Source organism: Zingiber officinale, chromosome 10B, assembly GCF_018446385.1.
Source record: "Zingiber officinale cultivar Zhangliang chromosome 10B, Zo_v1.1, whole genome shotgun sequence".
Taxonomy (NCBI): Eukaryota; Viridiplantae; Streptophyta; class Magnoliopsida; order Zingiberales; family Zingiberaceae; genus Zingiber; species Zingiber officinale.
This window is the reverse complement of record NC_056005.1, coordinates 22,494,288-22,513,378: the sequence shown is the minus strand read 5'-3', so window position 1 is coordinate 22,513,378 and position 19,091 is coordinate 22,494,288. Positions and strand designations below refer to the sequence as shown.

The following is a 19,091-nucleotide window of genomic DNA, read 5'->3' as shown; positions in this document are numbered from 1 at the left end:
TTGTATAAATATTACAGCCATCAGCTTTGTTAAACCAGATAGGTAGGCCTAATATACACTTTCAATTATTTGTCACTCCATTCTAATTACAGAAAGGTAGTTTCAAGGTACAACAAAATGAATAAACAAACGAGTCAACTACATCTGCCAGGTTAAGCAAAATTGTCAGCATTTCCTTCTGCTTAGGTGGTGATTTGTGTTACCTTTGAGATGACAGACAAAGGAATTATGGCCTTGTGGCCTTGGTTGCCATAGAGCCCGATTCTTCCGAAACTAGCATAGGTGCTATTCGTTGTGGCATTCAGCACAAGAAGTAAGCTCTGTTGCTGCCCGCTTGCGATAAAAAACTGTGTTGGTGTGACTGAAAAGGAAACTCCATAAGGAGAACTCCAACTGACAGTATAATACTCATCATTTGCTATGTTAGTAACTGTCCTCACTATAACTCTGGATCCATTGAGAAACGAAACTGTGACCGACGGCAAGTTCAGGTCTGAGCCTGTCATGCTGGAAACCCCGCAAGCGTGGCCAGTGTAGTTCAGTATTACAGGACTAGATCCATTGATGCCACAGAGAAAGGAAATGAAGTCATCATAACCTGAATACAAATAGGTATCCACTAAAATCTCTTGCTAAATTCTACTTGCAATTGCAGTAAAAGTTTAACAGATCATTGAATGATTACAAGTATTTGTTTCAGAAATTTATGGATTACCCCTGACCTGTATCAAAGATGAGTCCTGGGTCTAGAGCAGCTGTTGCATTAACAAAGCCACTGCCCATGTCAAAGGGTGTCGCCGGTAATTCGCTGGAATCTGGATTTCTGTAAACTCGTTGTGCCATTATGGGGCCACCTTCCCTCTCGTAGAGTGTAGCAGTCGTGGAGAGTGAGGATGCAACAGCTGCAGCACTAGCGCTTGGAAATTTCTGTTTGATAAGAGCAGCAAGCCCTGCAATGTGTGGAGCTGCCATACTCGTACCGGATATCATTGCAAAACTTTCACCTGAGTGTTTTTAAGTTAACGAGGAAAGCTCAAATCAGAAGCCACTTAGTCCTTAGTATTGGATTCATGAACATCCATTGTCCTTATCCTATCGACGACTACCACTTTTTATATACATTAACATAATTCAAACATCATATCCTGATATAATCATGATAAAATAGCTACAATACACTTTGTCAAACAGTAATGTACCTTGAAAGTCAGCAGAATCAGTTCCTAATGAGCTCCAAGCACCCCATATCAAATTGCCAGGAGCTATGAGATTAGGTTTCATGATATCAGCATCGGTTAGTGAGGTGTCTTCTGGATCTGGTCCTCTGGCAGAATAGTACATGACTTTAGGGGCAGAGATGCTGTAGTTAGCTTTAAGACCGCCTAATATGTTGGCTGTGCCACCAAACTTGATAATGTCTTTGGAGGTTTCATCTCTTACTAAGGAGCTATTATAGTAATCTAAAAATATCTGGACAGCAAAATACAAATAAATATTCATCAAAAACTAGGAACAAACACATGATCAAAAAGATGTTAGTAAAATAGAGCTATGAATCTCCTGTTTTCTGACAATACAGAATGTCTATAAACATAAAATGGCATGGAGGTTAGTGTTTAGTAGATATGCATGCAGCACATTATGAAAATGCTCAGATGTAGATGATCAAGAGGTAAAAACTCAATATTCCTTGTACTGATACCTTGGAATCATCTGCAGAGGGTATTACCACACCAGGCATATTCATAGGAGTAGGGTTAAGATGAAATCCAGTAACGAAGGAATCCATGTAGAATATTACTCCGACTGCACTAACATTCTTGGCCGTCTCTAGGGCCTGTTTTATAGAGGATAGACCCAGAACAAATCTGATAGAATAACTGCAGATCAATATTTTGCCATCAGTAAGATCTTCATTCATATAACTAGAATCTTGGCATTCTCCCAAGAACTCGCTCATTTCGGTTGTGCCATTTCTCAGAGCATGAATAGCAGTGATAAGAGGGTACATTGAACCACTGTCTGTTCTAGCTATAGTATGCAAACAATGATAGTGATGGTCAATTTTGTGTCCGTAACAAACAGAAAAAAAATCCAAGTAAATTGAAGTCAATTTAAGGAAGAAAAACATAATACTTACGAGCAAGTCCAACTCCTGAGATTGTTAGATTGTTTCCAAGCACTAGACAGTTATTATATACTCTATCATGAGCTGAAGCACCCACAGTAAATATCCAAGGACTAAAGGAAGATACACTCTTAGGTGAAGGCCCGGTGTTCCCTGCTGCTTGCACAACAAATATTCCAGCTTTTACAGCTGAGAGTAATGACATATCTATAGGATTGAAAAAGGTCGCTAGCCCAAAAGGACGCCTGTTTGGCGTGATTGATAAACTTATGATGTCAACACCATCTTGAGCTGCCTGAAGTTGCATGTCACACAAATTATTATATAACAAATTGCTGTTTTATGCAATGAATTATAGGTATAAATAACTAGGAGGCATTTCTCAGCTATGGCCCGATCCTCCACAAATGCTAATATTTCATTAACTTATGCCAGAATCCACCAAAATAAGATGAGATGACAGATATATCTGAAGAAAAATATTTGATTCTGCAAATCATAATGGATAATGAAGTTCAAGCTGACAAAATTATTGTGCACTTTGAAGTTGTGTTAAGGAAAAAGAATCTTATTCTCGTTACAAATAAAAGAAAGAAATTCCCATCTTCAATAGATGCAGGAAATAGCCTAGAGATTAGAACAGCAATTGGATGGCCTACCTCCACATCATTCTAGGAACTTTCAATATCCTCTTTCTTGCAAAAGTTTCAAAGTTAACATTGTCAAAGGATAAGGATATATTTATATTTTAAAGAAACACACTCAAGTTTCTAATTTGTGGAGCTTGAATTCAATCTATTCCTCATCAACTTCATTTTGATCGCATCCAAGTCACAGAAATATATCTAATTAGGTGACAAAAAGAGGGTGGTTACATAAATACAAAGTAAATTTAAATAGCTTTGATGTAATTTATAGCTATTTCAAAGATACTCAAGTATCTAATTTGTGGATTTCAAATTCAATCTAGTCCTCATCAACTTCATTTTGACTGCAACCAAGTGTCAGAAATATATCTAATCAGATGACAGAAAGAGGGCTGTGGTTACATGAATACTCCGTAAACTAAAATAGGAAAAAGTTATGTCGTTTGATTTGGAAGTGGAATAACTGATGCATTTACCTGGTCAATTGCAGCAACAACATCAGCTGCAAAACCGCCAAAGCTTTTGTAGAGAGCTTTATAGACAGCAATGCTGAAGAAAATTTAATCACTCAAGACAATCATAAGTAGAAAGGCATTATAAAAGATTAACACTTCAATAGGTTTGACTTACTGTGCACGAGGAGCCATCCCACTGGCATTTCCAAAATGATGTCCAGACACAATTACAGGAACACCATGGTTGCCAGCAGCAATAGAAGCAGTATGTCTGTATGCATAGAGAAAACATAGCATAAATAAAAATAAAAACTTGAAAAACAAAAGCAGGTCAATGAAGACACCTCTTTATTAGTTGTCTCTGAATCTATGGATCATATGATTCTATTGATTTGTAGTGCTGCTGTCTAGCCTTCTTAAACAGAGATACTTTAATAGTTTATGTCTGTCTATGTAATTTCAAAGTGTGAAGTCTTTGCTATTCTTATCAAAGTTTGTACTGAATCTCTTTGTTTGTCTCTTGGGAAAAGTAGAAGGAAAAGTAATCTAACTTTTTTGCAATTTTCATTATTCTTAAAGGGACCTTCGGCATGTCATGAGCATGGCAAAAATGATGTATATCTACATATTTCTTTGTGGATACTTTATGTTTAGTTTGACATGGATACTCTATTTGAGTGCCCAATACATTGATCCAACAACAGGTCATGTATGTTAGGAACATCTACGCTAAACTGATGCCTTCGCAGGGAAGAACTACCAGGGTAAAATGTATTAAGCTACAGAAATTGTAAAAGATGATTCGACTTATTAAGTGCACGTAGTGACAGAAATATTAAGCTAGAATTAAATTTATTTTTGTTGATTGACAACAAATAATAGTATTTCAGCTGAACCAACTTAAAATGAAAGAAAGTAGTATGTGCCAGAGTGAACGTAATGTAAGAGATTTCAGGGAAGTGTCTATGCCTAAGGCACCAGAAGAGATTGAGCAGAACAAGTCATTGAACGGAAGCTGTTCTTGAAAAGTACTTACGTTCCATGCCCATCACCATCAAAAGGTGAAGCATAGTCCTGAGTCACATTGAAGATGCCCCTAATAATAGCAGACGCTGCAAAATGGCGAGCACCAACAAGCTTTCGATTACATGACCCAGATGGAAAATCCCTTGTGACTTCACAAACCCCAGAAAAATGAGCTGGTACAGGATATTGATTGATAGAAAGAGAGTCGGAGAAGCTTGGATGAGTTGGATCAATTCCTGTGTCAATAAACCCAATTACAATTCCTTCTCCTGCAGATTCTGGCCCACCTTCTTGAACCCAAGCTCCTTGAGGCAGACCTAGAAATTGAGGAGTATGTGTAGTTGCAGTCCTAACTGAAAAGTCCAATACTAAGTTTGCCACCTCATGCCTCCTAGAAAGCTTGACTGCCTTCAAAAGGTCGACCAATTCATAATACAAATTGAGAAGTTGAATGCACCAAAAATAACTAAGATTGGTTCTGAGATCATTGCTCATAATATAGGAATAAACAAGTCAAGAAATTTTATAAAGAACAACAATCATTACATAACTAGTAAAATACAACAAAGCTGCCTTGCTATTGATCTTTGGTCAGAAAAGCAATAATGGGATACTGTGCACTTTCATTCAATAAACCTTTAGCTTGCATCCCTGAATAAATTGGATATAAATGTTGAACAGAAATTCAATGTTCCTTTACAACGTCAGAATTTAAGTTCTTGCAAAAATGACGAGGCTCAGAAAATGTAGTTTTCTGAAATTACCTCACAAAATTGTTCTCAAAACTACCATAAATTAGCTAAACTGAAATAAAATAATTGATAGAAAAGTAAATGTTGTGTCGACAATAGTTTATAGCTGGACAACTAGGTAATATTGTAGCAAATGGTTATTATGCTCACCCCAGGCGCTCCTCACAGCCCATCCACAGGTTATGTGAAGGAAGGTAAATCACAAGGTTAGTTTATAGCCAACCGCCAAGTAGCTAGGGGTGAGAGAAAGTTTTCCCCTGAGGGCATGCGCCCGCTGGGAATTGATCTCTGTCCCATTGTAATAAATCTGTCACTCTCTAGTCAACTGGACACCCCTGTGGGGACTGGACAATTAGGTAATAGCACATATAAGAAGTTAGTTTAGCAGAGATGATAATGAGATGAATGTGAAAGGTTACTAGAAAGAGATAAGCTATTTTGGAGCAATTAGATGCACCTCAGATAGAACACAAATGAAAAAGAAAAAAAAAAAGACTTGAGATAGTCTATCCGTAGGTTATTTGAAGGGAAGTAAATCACAGAATCAGCTTATAGCCGACCGCTAAGTGGTTAGGGGGTGGGAGGAGTTTTTCCCTAAGGGCATGCGCCCATTGGGAATTGATTTATGCCCCATTGTAGCAAATCTACCACCCTCTAGTCAACTGGGCATCCCATGGGGACTGGACAATTAGGTAATAGCACATATAAGAAGTTAGTGTAGCAGAGATGATAATGAGATGAATGTGAAGGGTTACTAGAAAAAGATAAGCTATTTTGGAGCAATTAGATGCACCTCAGATAGAACACAGATAAAAAAAAAAAAAAATACTTGAGATGATAGTGGTGTCAAAGGCAATCATAAATTTTGTAGTTAGACAAGTTGAATCAATTATAGGCACGGGAGGTAGTTGGCAATCAAAGAAAACCTTTAAACATGTGAATGACAGTGATAGAGAAGTGTTGAATATTACTATGGCTTTGCATGGAATTCAATGAACACATGACTTGTTATTGCAGTAGTGATTTACAGCAATACAATGTATTACCTGTTGAGATGTAATAAGCACGGCAAAGCCATTCATCAGGTAATGATAGCTATACAGCTTCAAATATTTCTCCCCTCTCAGATAGAACACAAATAAAAAAAAAAAAAAAAATACTTGAGATGATAGTGGTGTCAAAGGCAATCATAAATTTTGTAGTTAGACAAGTTGAATCAATTATAGGCACGGGAGGTAGTTGGCAATCAAAGAAAACCTTTAAACATGTGAATGACAGTGATAGAGAAGTGTTGAATATTACTATGGCTTTGCATGGAATTCAATGAACACATGACTTGTTATTGCAGTAGTGATTTACAGCAATACAATGTATTACCTGTTGAGATGTAATAAGCACGGCAAAGCCATTCATCAGGTAATGATAGCTATACAGCTTCAAATATTTCTCCCCTCTCAATGCCCTCCTTAGCAGCGAATCCTGGAGGCGAATGAGATATGAGCTGTAACTTGTATCTGTTCTTGATGCGTTCCTGGAGCTAGGACATAGGTTAAAAGTCTTGTCATTTTCAAGAATTAACTCTGCATCCCAGATGTTCAATTAGAAGCTAATGTGAATTGTGAACAATAGAAGTGCCTTCCAGAATGAGACAGCAACCTTATATAGTATCCCAATCGCTTCTTTCGTGGCTCGAAAAAGAGTAGAAAGATGCAACCGATAAGAAAATTAAAAACGAAACAGAGGAAAAAGTACTGACATTGGTTTGTTGAGGGTAGCGAAAGCTCCCGAGTTTCTGGCACCTACTCCACTGCTCCCTAACCTCCTCGCCTGATCGTAGTAATGAGCTGTGGGCAGCTGCTTCATGGTGACAATGTACACGGCCGCATCCTCTTGACAAAGACCTCCCGCCCACAGACGCCACAAAGCGAGCACCAGCAGCGACACCCCCCAAAGGCCCTTCATTTATCAAAGCCCCCAAACCCTCAAAGCCCCAAACTCATTCCTCAAACAATAGAACTGGAATCCCCAACCAAAACTCAATCTTGAGATTTCTTATCCACTGCCTCCACAAAAAACCCAATTGGAGAAGACAAAGAAGAGAGCGTTGAGAGCGCCAGTCCAGAAAGCCTAACGGAGTGGGGAAAGAGAAGCGGAAAGAAAAAATAGCATCCAAAGAAAGCCCTTTCTGCTTTTCCTCTTTTACTTTCCGAAAGAGTGCGAATCTCTTTTTATATTTGCTTCCGCCTGTGAAGCCTCGGCTATACCACCAAAGGAGAAAAATGAAGCAGAAAAGCCAACAGCAAAGCGAGCCACAGGCAACAATATCAGCCAAAGCAGAGCAAGGAGAACATGGTGGAGTTAAAAAAGATGAACGGGAAAGAGAGGGGGAAGTTGTCCAATCCTCTTTCTCTCTCAGCCCTCAGCAGAGAGGGTTCATCTCGTTGGGTGATGCTGGCGTGTATGTCCTCTCGCTTTCCCTGCAAGATTCTCTCTCCAACGTTCTGAATGTTTGGACTCAAAAGCCTGCACCACTTGGGTGGTCGTGTATCGATGATCCATCAACGAGGGAGGATGCGTCGTCACTGTGCAATTGGGTTCAGCATTAACGTCACTAAGCCGTGCTTCCCTGCAAGATTCAAATCAGTTTCAGAACCGTTTCCGCGTGATCATAAAGATTACTTACTCAGGTTGATTGCAACTGCTCGAATTCCAGGACTGGATTGGTCCAAAATCTTGGATCGACGGCAGAATCTAGCAGGCTAAAACGACGAGATTGGGCTCCACAGACAATAACACGGGGGTGGTGGAGCGCCCGCTTGTCAAAAGGAACAAACAATTAAATTTTATTTTGCTCTTATATATTTTATCTGTTTTTTATTTTACATTTCATTATTTAAAATATTACAAAGCTACGAACAAAATATAAGACAAAAATTAAAAAGGTTTTTTTTTTTCTAAAATACATAATAGAGTGTTTCACCATATTTTCAGTGCCAAAAATACTCTTAATCTAATATACAATTAGTAGATGCTATAATATGTTAAAATAAAAAAGTTCAATTTAGTTAAAAAAAATATATATTGTATAATGACCACTTTTGTATTTTTTTTTATTAATTTAATTAAAATTATTTTAAAATTATTATAATAGCTATTGAATACATGTTCCAATGCTGCTTAAATAGTTTTAAATAATTTTTTATGATTATTTATTTTTTTTAAATTTATCTTGATAATTGATAATATATATATATATATATATATATATATATATATATATATATATATATATAATTCTTTATGTATGGTACTTATGATAAAGTTATTTTAAAAAAAAAATGGTAAAAGACTTCTTTTTGAAAAGGAGATATCAATAACTAAGAACATCTTTTTAATTTTTAATTCTTTATGTATGGTACTTATGACAAAGTTATTTTTTTTAAAAAAAAAAATAAGGTAAAAGACTTCTTTTTGAAAAGGAGATATCAATAACTAAGAACATCTTTTTAATTTTTAATCAAAAATATATTATTTTTATTCTAATTAATTTATATATATATAATCCTACTATGCTGCAGAAGCAGCTACAATTTTTTGATTCATTTTTTTTTAAATTAACATTTTTTTTTAAAAAGAAACTCTATACTTAATGGGCATCTAAAATTTTTAATCTTAAATACTATAACTAAAAAATAAAATCTGAACCATAAAGAGGAATCTAGTAGCTTAAATTTATTATAACATAATTTTTAAATCCTAAATATATATAATATATTCTGTGAATATTTAAAATTTTTAATTTTAAACATTATAATCCAAGAAAAAAGTCTGAACCCTAAATAAAAAATCAAATTGACTCAAACTTATTATAATCTAATTCCTAAATTCTAACCCTTTAAAACTTAAATATATATAATACATCTAAAATAAAAATAAATAAATAAAATATTCTGGATTGACTTCAGGTGCCCTAGGTTCGTAGGGTTGCGTGGCATAGAATTCACACATAGCAAACTCGTGTGTATATATATTTAGGACCAGAGGTTATTTTAATTTAATTTTATAAATTATGAATGACAAATTATAATATTTTAAACTATATGGGTAAAAAATGAAAAACAGAGAAAGTGTGGGGGTGAAAAGAAATTGTGTCGATACACATACATACCTCTGCTGCTCAAAGACCAAGCAACACTGACGCAACAGCCCCATCTCATTAATACTCTTCTCTCTCTCCTCTCTTGCCAAATTAAAATCCGATCAATAGAAATGGTGGCATGTTGCTGCAGGGAGCCGTTGGGGATGAAAGGTCGGTCCAGTCCACTTCTGAGATTTGGTGGGCAGTGCTTTAACTTGTTTGGTAATGGCGCAACGTGTGACGGAGGCATTGCGATTTTAATGCCCGTGAGCTTCGTTTGTCTCATCGAATAATTTGTAGTGGCAGCGGAGTGCTGCTGCCTCTAGCTAGCTTTAATATTCGCCTGGGGCAAAGAGACAAAACAAACTGGAATTTCTATCTATCTAGCTAGTTTTATTTTCCAACTCTTTTAATTCAGTGGACCAAAACTGACAACACTCACTAACCTTTTAGAACCCAATTCGGTCCGAGATTAAAGGATTACTTTTGGCCGGTTACGTTGGATACCAATGGAGTCGATTTTCTTCAAGTTGGGAGGTGGGTTCTGCTCTATAGGTCAGCAGGTCGGACTTCAATGAGGTTGGTTGTTGTCAAGATGACTTACTTCTTTCGAAGTCGGTTGTTGTCAGGATGATTTCTAAGGAGGCTGATTATCGTTAGGAGGTAGGCTTCCAACTGTTGAGCACCAGAAGAATTTTCAGATAGAGGTCCGGAAAGATTCAAGGAGGATGTTAGAAGGGGGTCAAGGTGAGTCTTTTATTTCAAAGCTCATTAAGTCAAATCTCAAAGAAAACTAGAGAAAATGAACGGAGAAAAATGAATAGTAATAATTAAATTGCTTGCTTTGATGTTGCAACCTGTTACTTTTAAATAGAAAGAGAAAGGATGACCGGATTTCCATACTGACAGATACCTCTCTTGCGGATCGGCGCGTCAGCAACTGCTAAGTCGAAATCAAAGTTTCAATTTGAACGAAAGTTAGATGCAACTCGAACAGAATTTACTTGATGTCTTATATCAAGGGCAGACCTGACCCAAACACAATTTGACAAGACCTGAGCTCGGCTTGACTTGACCCGAGCTCGACTTAATCGGATCCGAGAAATATTATCGAAAGATGAGAAAGATTTGTATTTTATCTCGTTCGGAAGTTGAATGGATGAACGGCTGGTAAGAGAGCAAGATTGTCGATAGTGGAAGGACATGGAGTTGGAAACCGCAGACTTGTGCATCTCACAAAGACAAAAAAACATGAATGTTGGAGTGAGAACAGGGGGTGTCATGCCCCGCGATCGACGGCTAACATCGATGTTGATTTCAAATCCAAGATTCAAAAACAACCAGACTTATAATAATTGTCAAATAAAACCAGTCTTTTCATTCCCAAAATATATAAACGATATACTATTTTCACCATTCGAACGAATTAAATTATATTCACTTAAATCAAGAGCTCATTATTGTAGCTGAACTCTAATCTTCCTGTCAGTAATAAGAGCGGATTCACCATCCCCAGAATTCGACTTACTCTCGATCCTCGATCTCATTCTCGGTTCCAATTTCATCTCTAACTGAAATAGATTGTAAGGAGTAAGTAATTTGGAAGTCACTCAACAAGTGAGGGATAAAACACAAATACTGTATGATACAAGTTATAACAAGCGAATCCAGGAGATGGTGTTGTAGTCAAAGTCAAGGTGATGTGACGATCAAAGTCAGAATAGAGGGGCATTCTACACTTAGTTTTGTTGATCGCCCAGCCTCAAAGTTCTCGAGGCTTGCCTGTGCAGCCCTACAACAGGACGTCCGGATAAGAATGACTGGCTACGAACCTGGTCGGATATAATGACTCTAGGGTTTTACTCTGAAACTAAAGAGATAATGCGCTCGGCCAGTAAATGACCTGTCGGGTTCAAGGAAGCTCGGCTGGATGAAAGGTCATCCGACCTCTAGGCACTTAAGCCTTCTAAAAACTCTTTATACTCACATAGTCGGATGGCAGGTTGGTCGGGCTCAAGGTACTTAAGACTCTCTGTGTATGTCCGGTCAGTCAAAGGTCGGCCGGGCTTAGCACTCTTAGCCTCATAAAATCCTCAATACACAGGCGGGCATAAAAAGGCCAATCGGACAAAGGCCGATCAGGCTTAGCATCCATAGCCTCATAAAGTCCTCAATACTCACGCGAGCGAAAAAAGGTCGGTCGAGCAAAGGCCGGCCGAGCAAAGGTCGACCGAGCAAAGGCCGGTCGGGTTTAGCACCCTAAGCCTCTCATAAAGTCCTCAATACCCACATGGGTGAAGAAAGGCCGACCGATTTAGCACTCTTAGCCTCATAAAGTCCTCAATACCCACACGAGCGAAAAAAGGCCTGACATGAAAAAGCCGGTCGGGCTTAGCACCTTTAGCCTTATAAAGATCTTAAATATTCGATCGGTCAGATGAAGGCTCGTCGAACATAAATTCCTCTGTATCTGCCCGGTCGGGGTAAAAGCCGACTGGACTTAAGAACACTCAACCTCATAAAGTTCTCAATATACGCTCGGGTGGGCAAAACCCGATCGGGCTTAGAGGTACCTGCCCTCTAGAGGATTTACATGAATGTTCGGCCAGGCAAAGGTTGGTCGGGTCTAAAATTACTTGATGTCACATCGCCTCTTGAATGTTGTTTTAATATACAATTAATCATATGGTCTCTCAAATGAGTTCTTACCATACTTTGGACACCACATCAGTCTCTAAATAAATTTTTATGGTGTTTAATACACGACCAAACAAATTAATACATAAGCAGACATAAATAAGGTTGACCCCAGAGATCAACCGAAATATACTCAGCAGACAATTCTTGACAATATTATCACAGATTACCAGAATTCATCAGGGAATATTCTTTTAAAGCCTTCTTTGAGGATTATTATGTCTCTCATAAGCCAACTAATCATGACAACATATTTCTCTAACCGCCTTAGTAATGGCACGAAGTATAAACAACAAAAGAGGTATATCAATGGATAGACAAAAGATTCCTCGTATAATCATTCCGAGAGGTTCATATTGCACACTTTTCATCACCTAACAAACTCTGACAACTTGAGACTTCTCATGATTACAGAGGTTATGAGAGGTGGTATATAAAAGGAGGTCCTCTCCATTGGCAAGGTACGCAATTAGCATCATGTACACCTTACGCTCGCATGAACACTTTCTCTACTGTTCATCATTCTTTCATCCAGTGTCGTACTGACTTGAGTGTCGGAGGATCTTGCCAGAGACCCCTTCCCTGGTCTTTGGTCACTAACATTTTATTGGATCATCTAACTATGCACAGGATCAGAGGAAAGTTCCATTTCAAGCTAAAGAAGTCATCCACTGATCAATAAATCATCCACCAGAGCCAGCAGACCATTTCCCTAGTCTTCAAACAGGATCACCGTAGTTTGTTAAAAGTAGTAGTTTTTCAATAGTAAAATAATAATAATCTCAACACAAAGGTTACTTAGGTACTAAAATTAAATCATGTTCCTCATGGCTTAAACTAATATCAGTCTTATATATAGAATTATCACTTCTAGAAGAGAGGTCGGTAATTAATAATAATTCAATAATCGGTAATATTCAGAATATGTATCTCTACCATTTAGTTCATTAGTAATTTAGTGTCCAAAATCTAATAATGATAATAATTAGTAATAATCCAACAATTGAAAATAACAGTAGAGAAATAACATAAATTTTAGAAAATAAAATTATCATTTTTGGAACTCATAATTTACCTAATAAGCCCACTTACAACACTTCTTAGAAATTGATATGGCAATAACTTCTCCTTCCTTACCAAAATAATTATGCCACGAATATGTCTTCTCTTACTAAGAAAATTTTTCTTCGATAGGTGTGTATATGATTATTTATAAGGGTGAAGTTTTGATCTCTCACTAACCCCCATATCTCTATTTCCCCATAATCCCACTAACCCCATTATCTCCACATTCTTATGATCCCAGTAACCCTGACCATTATCTCCATGTCCCCATGATTGCCTTCATTACTACTTTTATTCAAGAGTTACAACTCCTCAAATTTGACCAGTCTTCACTGGGGTCTATAGCACAAGCACTCTAACACGCAAGTCAGAATCGTAGTCCCGATGAAAAATGGAAAAGAAGATGAATAGTAGAATAGTAGTGTTGATACATGTGTGCATGGCGTTAAAGAATATTGGGTGTCAGAATATGTCGGGATAATGGAGGATGTACAACAACCTTCCCCTATGCAGAGGAAGGTTTCGTTACGTGTATATGTCGAAGTAGTGGAATATTCTATGGTGAGTAGCCGTTATTTTATGATAATGTTGTCTCTTAGAGAGAGTCTGATTGGCTCTGGGGCGATCGAGTTTATGCTGGGAGTCATGTCCATGAGAAGTAAGTACCTGAGCCCCAGAGGTCCGACCGACTTTGGGGTTAATCAAGATTATGCTAGGAGTTATGCCCATGAGAAGTGAGGAGTTGAGCCCCGGAGTTCCGACCAGCTCTGGGGTCGACCGGGTTTACATTAGGAGTCATGCCTAGAGAAGTGGAGAGCTGAGCCCCGAAGATCCGACCGGCTCTGGGGTCAATTTGGTTTACGCTAGGAGTCATCCCCATGAGAAGTGGGGAGCTGAACCTCGGTGATCCGACCGGCTCTAGGGCCGATCAGGTTTACGCTAGGAGCTATGCCCATAAGAAGTGGGGAGCTAAGCTCTGGAGGTTCGACCGGCTCGAGGGTCATCGGGTTTACGTTAGAACCATATTCATGAGAAGTGGAGAGCTGATTCCTGAAAATCCAATCGGCTCTAAAACTGATCGAATTTATATTAAAAATCATACCCATTTAAATACATACATTTTAACTTTGATTATCACCTCATCTTAACTTACACTACCAACAAATTTTAATTTTAACTATCACATTATTTTAACTATCAACTCATATTATTATCTTTAGGACGACTCATAATAATGTTCCGTATCAACATTCAAAACCAACCAGAACATTACTTCTGTCAATGTGGTTGAACCAGTAATTTGTTTTTGTATTTTCTGTGAGGAATAAACTTTTGATGGTTTAAATAAGAAAATACAGCACCCATGTAATTTTCCTGTGGCATGGTCCTTAAAAAAAATTAACAATGATTGAAGCGTGGCATCGTTTCATTTCCTGCGCTTTCTTCGTCGAGGAATGCGAGCGCTTTCTCTAGTAATACAACTAATTAATATAACAGGGACAAGATGCTAATTATTTAGGGACATTTGGATAATTATTTAGTTAAACCTGCATAGTTAGATGCTAAGTTAGTAACATCAAGATGCATAAATAGAAGTTTAAAATTTTTAATATTCTGAATGATCACTTAATAACATTTGTTTTTTGTAAAATAAAATAAAGATAAAATAAAATGCATGATTAAAGATTTTTTTTATTTAAAATACAGGGTCAGCTGCACAAGAGCTACTTGATATCTGGCACCCAACACTACAATTTTTATGTTTCTAGTCACAAAAGGATTATCAGAGACCAGTTTGTCTGATAATTTTATACTAATTGATAGAACCCCACAAATCACAATAGTTACATAAATAACAGATTTTATGATCAGGAATTGGCAATTCACAACTTCCTCTTGCACATTGTTGATAGCACACAAACATGGATAAAAACAATCACCAAACCTCACAAAACCAACTACAACAGACAGTTTTCGAGTTTCAGGCAGCGAACTCTTCTTCCTCGGATTCCACTTCGTATTCCTGAGCCGTCGCGTCTTGGTACTGCTGATATTCGGCTACCAAATCGTTCATATTGCTTTCTGCCTCAGTGAATTCCATCTCATCCATTCCTTCACCCGTATACCAGTGAAGGAAAGCCTTCCTCCTAAACATCAGAGTGAACTGCTCGCTGACTCGGCTGAACATTTCCTGAATGGCAGTTGAGTTCCCAATAAACGTCGACGACATCTTCAGCCCTTTCGGAGGGACGTCACACACACTAGACTTGACATTGTTCGGAATCCACTCGACAAAGTAGGAGGAATTTTTGCTCTGGATATTGAGCATCTGTTCATCCACTTCCTTTGTGCTCATCTTTCCACGGAACACGGCTGAAGCAGTAAGGTATCGACCATGTCGTGGATCGGCAGCACACATCATGTTCTTAGCATCCCACATCTGCTGTGTCAGCTCGGGCACAGTGAGCGCGCGGTACTGCTGCGATCCTCTCGAGGTCAAGGGAGCAAAGCCAACCATGAAGAAGTGAAGCCGGGGGAAAGGAATCAAGTTCACTGCGAGTTTTCTCAGATCAGAGTTCAGCTGACCAGGAAACCTTAAACAGCATGTGACACCACTCATGGTAGCAGAGATAAGGTGATTCAGGTCACCAACTGGCATATATAAATATCAAAGAAAATATCAGAATGCAACAAGAGTAGATGTTACAAGAGAAATGGTACTCAAGAAAGTCGATCAAACTATAGGAATGCGATAACACATACAAAATAGGTGTCGACTTACAGCTGGGTGTGGCGAGCTTGAGCGTGCGGAAGCAAATGTCGTAAAGAGCTTCATTGTCAAGGACCATACTTTCATCGGCATTTTCAACAAGTTGATGCACTGAAAGAGTAGCATTGTATGGCTCTACCACTGTCTCCGAGACCTTTGGCGATGGAAACACCGAAAAGGTGAGCATCATTCGATCAGGATATTCTTCGCGAATCTTTGAGACGAGGAGAGTGCCCATGCCGGATCCAGTACCACCTCCCAAGGAATGACATAACTGGAATCCTGTAAGTTATAGTAGTATATGTAGCTGGTGAAATTCTAGTGACAGATTGATCATGTGTATGAAACTGAAAACAGTATGACAATCAAAATACAAATTGTAGCTCAAATTGGCTCACAGGATCTCCCTGGTAAAAGGATAATTGGTTGCTTTTCCAGATGAACCAATAACACACATTTCGGCCGTGGGGGCGATTAAACATATTTAAAATGACATAAAAGGAAGAAAAATCCAAATAATTAAGTGAAAGAGAACGACTATGTTCTTCAGAAAAAGGATGTACTATCAGTTAAAATTTAAATGAACATTTCTAAAGAGAAAAAAGGATTTATCTTTAAAAAAGTTCACACAAACCAAAATTTTCTAATCTAGAGTCGATTCTGAATTTCAATAGTAGCTAAAATTGGGAGATATTTGGTCTTAACTTTTGAAAATGATTATTAGTTATCTTTGTAGCCTTGTAAAAAGCAATAGTGCATCAAGACAATCAATATCCAAATTCATCATCATTGGTAACTCTTGTTTCTCCCAACTATTTGAATTTTATCCTTTTATTGAGCTAGCAGTATGTTTAGAATAAGATCGGTTAGTTCATCTAGTACCTTTGATGTATATCAATGCCAATATGAAAATGATTTGTCAAACTTCAAATAGCTCTAAGAATAGCAATAATAACATCATACATATATATATTTTTTCACATTAATACAATTACTAGACAATTAACACCTAACTTTTAGAAAGCAAAAAAAATGATATGCTAGGCCAAAGAAGTTTGTCTGCAAATTCGGAAACTATCTTCCTTGAATGAAAGACAAAATAATTGACCACTGAACTTTGATTTGCATTAGAGCACCAATAGTAAAACATGAAAAGTTTGTAATTTTGGTGACAAATGTTCTTTAACCCTGTTGATCTCATAGCCTAAAGAAAGGGAATGCACAAAAGAAGTTCCCTGTAAGCCAATTTCTCTCATCTACAGATACTTCCAATTTAGCTAGTGAAATCAGGAGAGGATTCAGCTTCCTATGCTTTGAACTTGATTTATTATTATTATTTTTTATCATACTTAAGGACATGGAAAAGAAGCACTTGAATACAATTGCTATTCATTCGAGAAGAAATAAGACACATTGGCACATAAAATCTGTCTCTAAGTTGAAAATCTAATTCTATCCCCAAATCAGAGATGATAAAAAAAAAAAAAAAAATACTGCAAGAAAGGACTCCCCAAAATCAAAATCAGAAAAGAAAACAGAGACAAGAACTAAAGATGAATAGCATGACAAGGAACGTAATTACACATGCAATTCGCAGAAAATTTAGTTTCAAAAGTAAAGTTCTGTTGCGAATTCCTGCAAATTCTCCTCCCTTATTTTTTTCACGGAGAATTGGGGAGGCAAGAATTTCGAACCTTGCAAGCAATCGCACTTCTCGACCTCGGCGCGCACGACATCGAGCACGGCGTCGACGAGCTCAGCGCCCTCGGTGTAGTGGCCCTTGGCCCAGTTGTTCCCAGCGCCGGATTGACCGTAGATGAAGTTGTCGGGGCGAAAGATCCGGCCGAAGGGCCCGGAGCGGACGGCGTCCATGGTGCCAGGCTCGAGGTCAACCAAGACGGCCCGCGGCACATACCTCTGTCCGGTGGCCTCGTTGAAGTAGACGCTGACGCGCTCCAGCTGCAGATCAGAGTCGCCGGCGTACGCCCCGGTGCTGCTGATGCCGTGCTCATCGCAGATGACTTCCCAGAACTTGGACCCGATCTGGTTTCCGCACTGTCCCGCTTGGATGTGGAGGATCTCCCTCATCTTCCTGCGTGGAAGGAAACGGCACAGAGGACGACGGGGAAGTGGCGGCGCGGATGTCGGCGAGAATTCAGTGGTGGACCCAAGAATTTAGCTCGTCTTTCTGCTCTAAATCGGGGACTTTCTGACAGAAGCACTTTAATTCAGAGGAGGCTGTAGATAAACATAACATTTATATAATATCTACGAATAAAATTATTTATAAACTTATCTAATTACCAATTCTCATTTACTTTAAAATGTCTTAATATATTATATAATTTCTAAAAATAAGATTTTAAACGATATATATTTTTAAAAATATTTTTTAGCATTCTACTAACTTATTTATTTTTTTCTTAATTTTAGGGAAGGTATTAGGTGAAACATCTGTCTTTGGTGGAGCAATAAACTTTAGGGCATCTTTTGGAAATTGCCAGAAAAATATCAATACTTTTATAAAAAAATATTAAAAAATTCAGACGGTGCGTGGAGCCCCACCCATACATCAGTGGACGGTGTCTAAAGCTGGTCAAATTTGTGCGCCTTCCCAAACTTCCAATCCGATCGAAAAGCTGCCGCCCATCGAACGGCTCAGCATTCTTCTTCATTCTCTTGATCTTGTCGGTGCATATGGCTTTCCTTCGATCCAATGTAAGTTGCAAAAAAAAAAAAAAAAAAAAAAATTATTGAAATCGTCACCTTAACGACCCCCTGAATTCGATTCCATAGATATCTAAAGAAAATAAATCATAATTAAATTGAGCAGGAGGGATGACTGGAAGTCGAATAAAATTTAAACCAAGATTTTATGCCCGTATGCAACTGACGTAATCCACATTTCATTTTTTTTTAATATATATTTTCCTGTATTTTTTATTTAGTTTTGTTTCTTTATTTTTATTAGTTTTATTTTTTTAATAAATTTTATTTATTATTTTTTTTATCCATTTTTATTTTATTTTATTTTATTTTTGACATATATCAAAACCTCCTATTCCTTTTAAATTACCTCTTCTCAAACCTTGACAACTCCTAACATATATCCTAACTTTCCTCTCTCTTTAAATTACCCTCTAACCTCCTTTCCTTTTAAATTATTCCATCCCACTCTTGACACAAGTCAAAATCTTTCTTTTCTTTAAATTATCCATCCTCCAACCCTTGATACATGACACGTATCAAAACCTCTATCTTCTTTTCAACCCTCGACATATGTCAAAATATTTCTCCTTTTAAATTATCCTCATCCAATCCTTTACACATGTAATAGGTACTCCATCAAACGTGTCAGAGCTGAATTTGTAGGCATTAAAATTTGTATTTTTATATATTTTCATTATTTTTTT

At 37.7% G+C, this 19,091-nt stretch overlaps 2 protein-coding genes across 4 annotated transcripts; both read right to left on the bottom strand.

The window, feature by feature from the left end:
- Positions 1 to 7,654, bottom strand: LOC122029549 (subtilisin-like protease SBT2.3). 3 transcript variants are annotated; one of them, XM_042588581.1, is made up of 10 exons: positions 6,765 to 7,654; positions 6,386 to 6,539; positions 4,267 to 4,664; positions 3,406 to 3,501; positions 3,252 to 3,324; positions 2,141 to 2,423; positions 1,703 to 2,031; positions 1,200 to 1,470; positions 723 to 1,004; positions 1 to 598 (listed from the first exon to the last, which is right to left on the bottom strand). In XM_042588581.1, the coding sequence occupies exons 1-10, from the start codon at positions 6,968 to 6,970 to the stop codon at positions 183 to 185; spliced, it is 2,508 nt and encodes an 835-aa protein (XP_042444515.1). In that variant the 5' UTR covers positions 6,971 to 7,654; the 3' UTR covers positions 1 to 182. The 3 variants fall into 3 exon arrangements, with proteins under 3 accessions (XP_042444515.1, XP_042444514.1, XP_042444516.1); XM_042588580.1 differs by having other exon boundaries at positions 6,386 to 6,545; positions 6,765 to 7,653; XM_042588582.1 differs by lacking the exons at positions 6,386 to 6,539; positions 6,765 to 7,654 and adding an exon at positions 6,055 to 6,336.
- A 7,098-nt stretch (positions 7,655 to 14,752) lies between these two features.
- LOC122029519 (tubulin beta-3 chain-like) lies at positions 14,753 to 17,913 on the bottom strand. Its single transcript, XM_042588535.1, has 3 exons — positions 17,373 to 17,913; positions 15,691 to 15,960; positions 14,753 to 15,560 (listed from the first exon to the last, which is right to left on the bottom strand). Exons 1-3 carry the CDS (start codon positions 17,764 to 17,766, stop codon positions 14,890 to 14,892), a joined length of 1,335 nt encoding a protein of 444 aa, XP_042444469.1. The 5' UTR covers positions 17,767 to 17,913; the 3' UTR covers positions 14,753 to 14,889.
- Between the last annotated feature and the right edge of the window lie 1,178 nt (positions 17,914 to 19,091).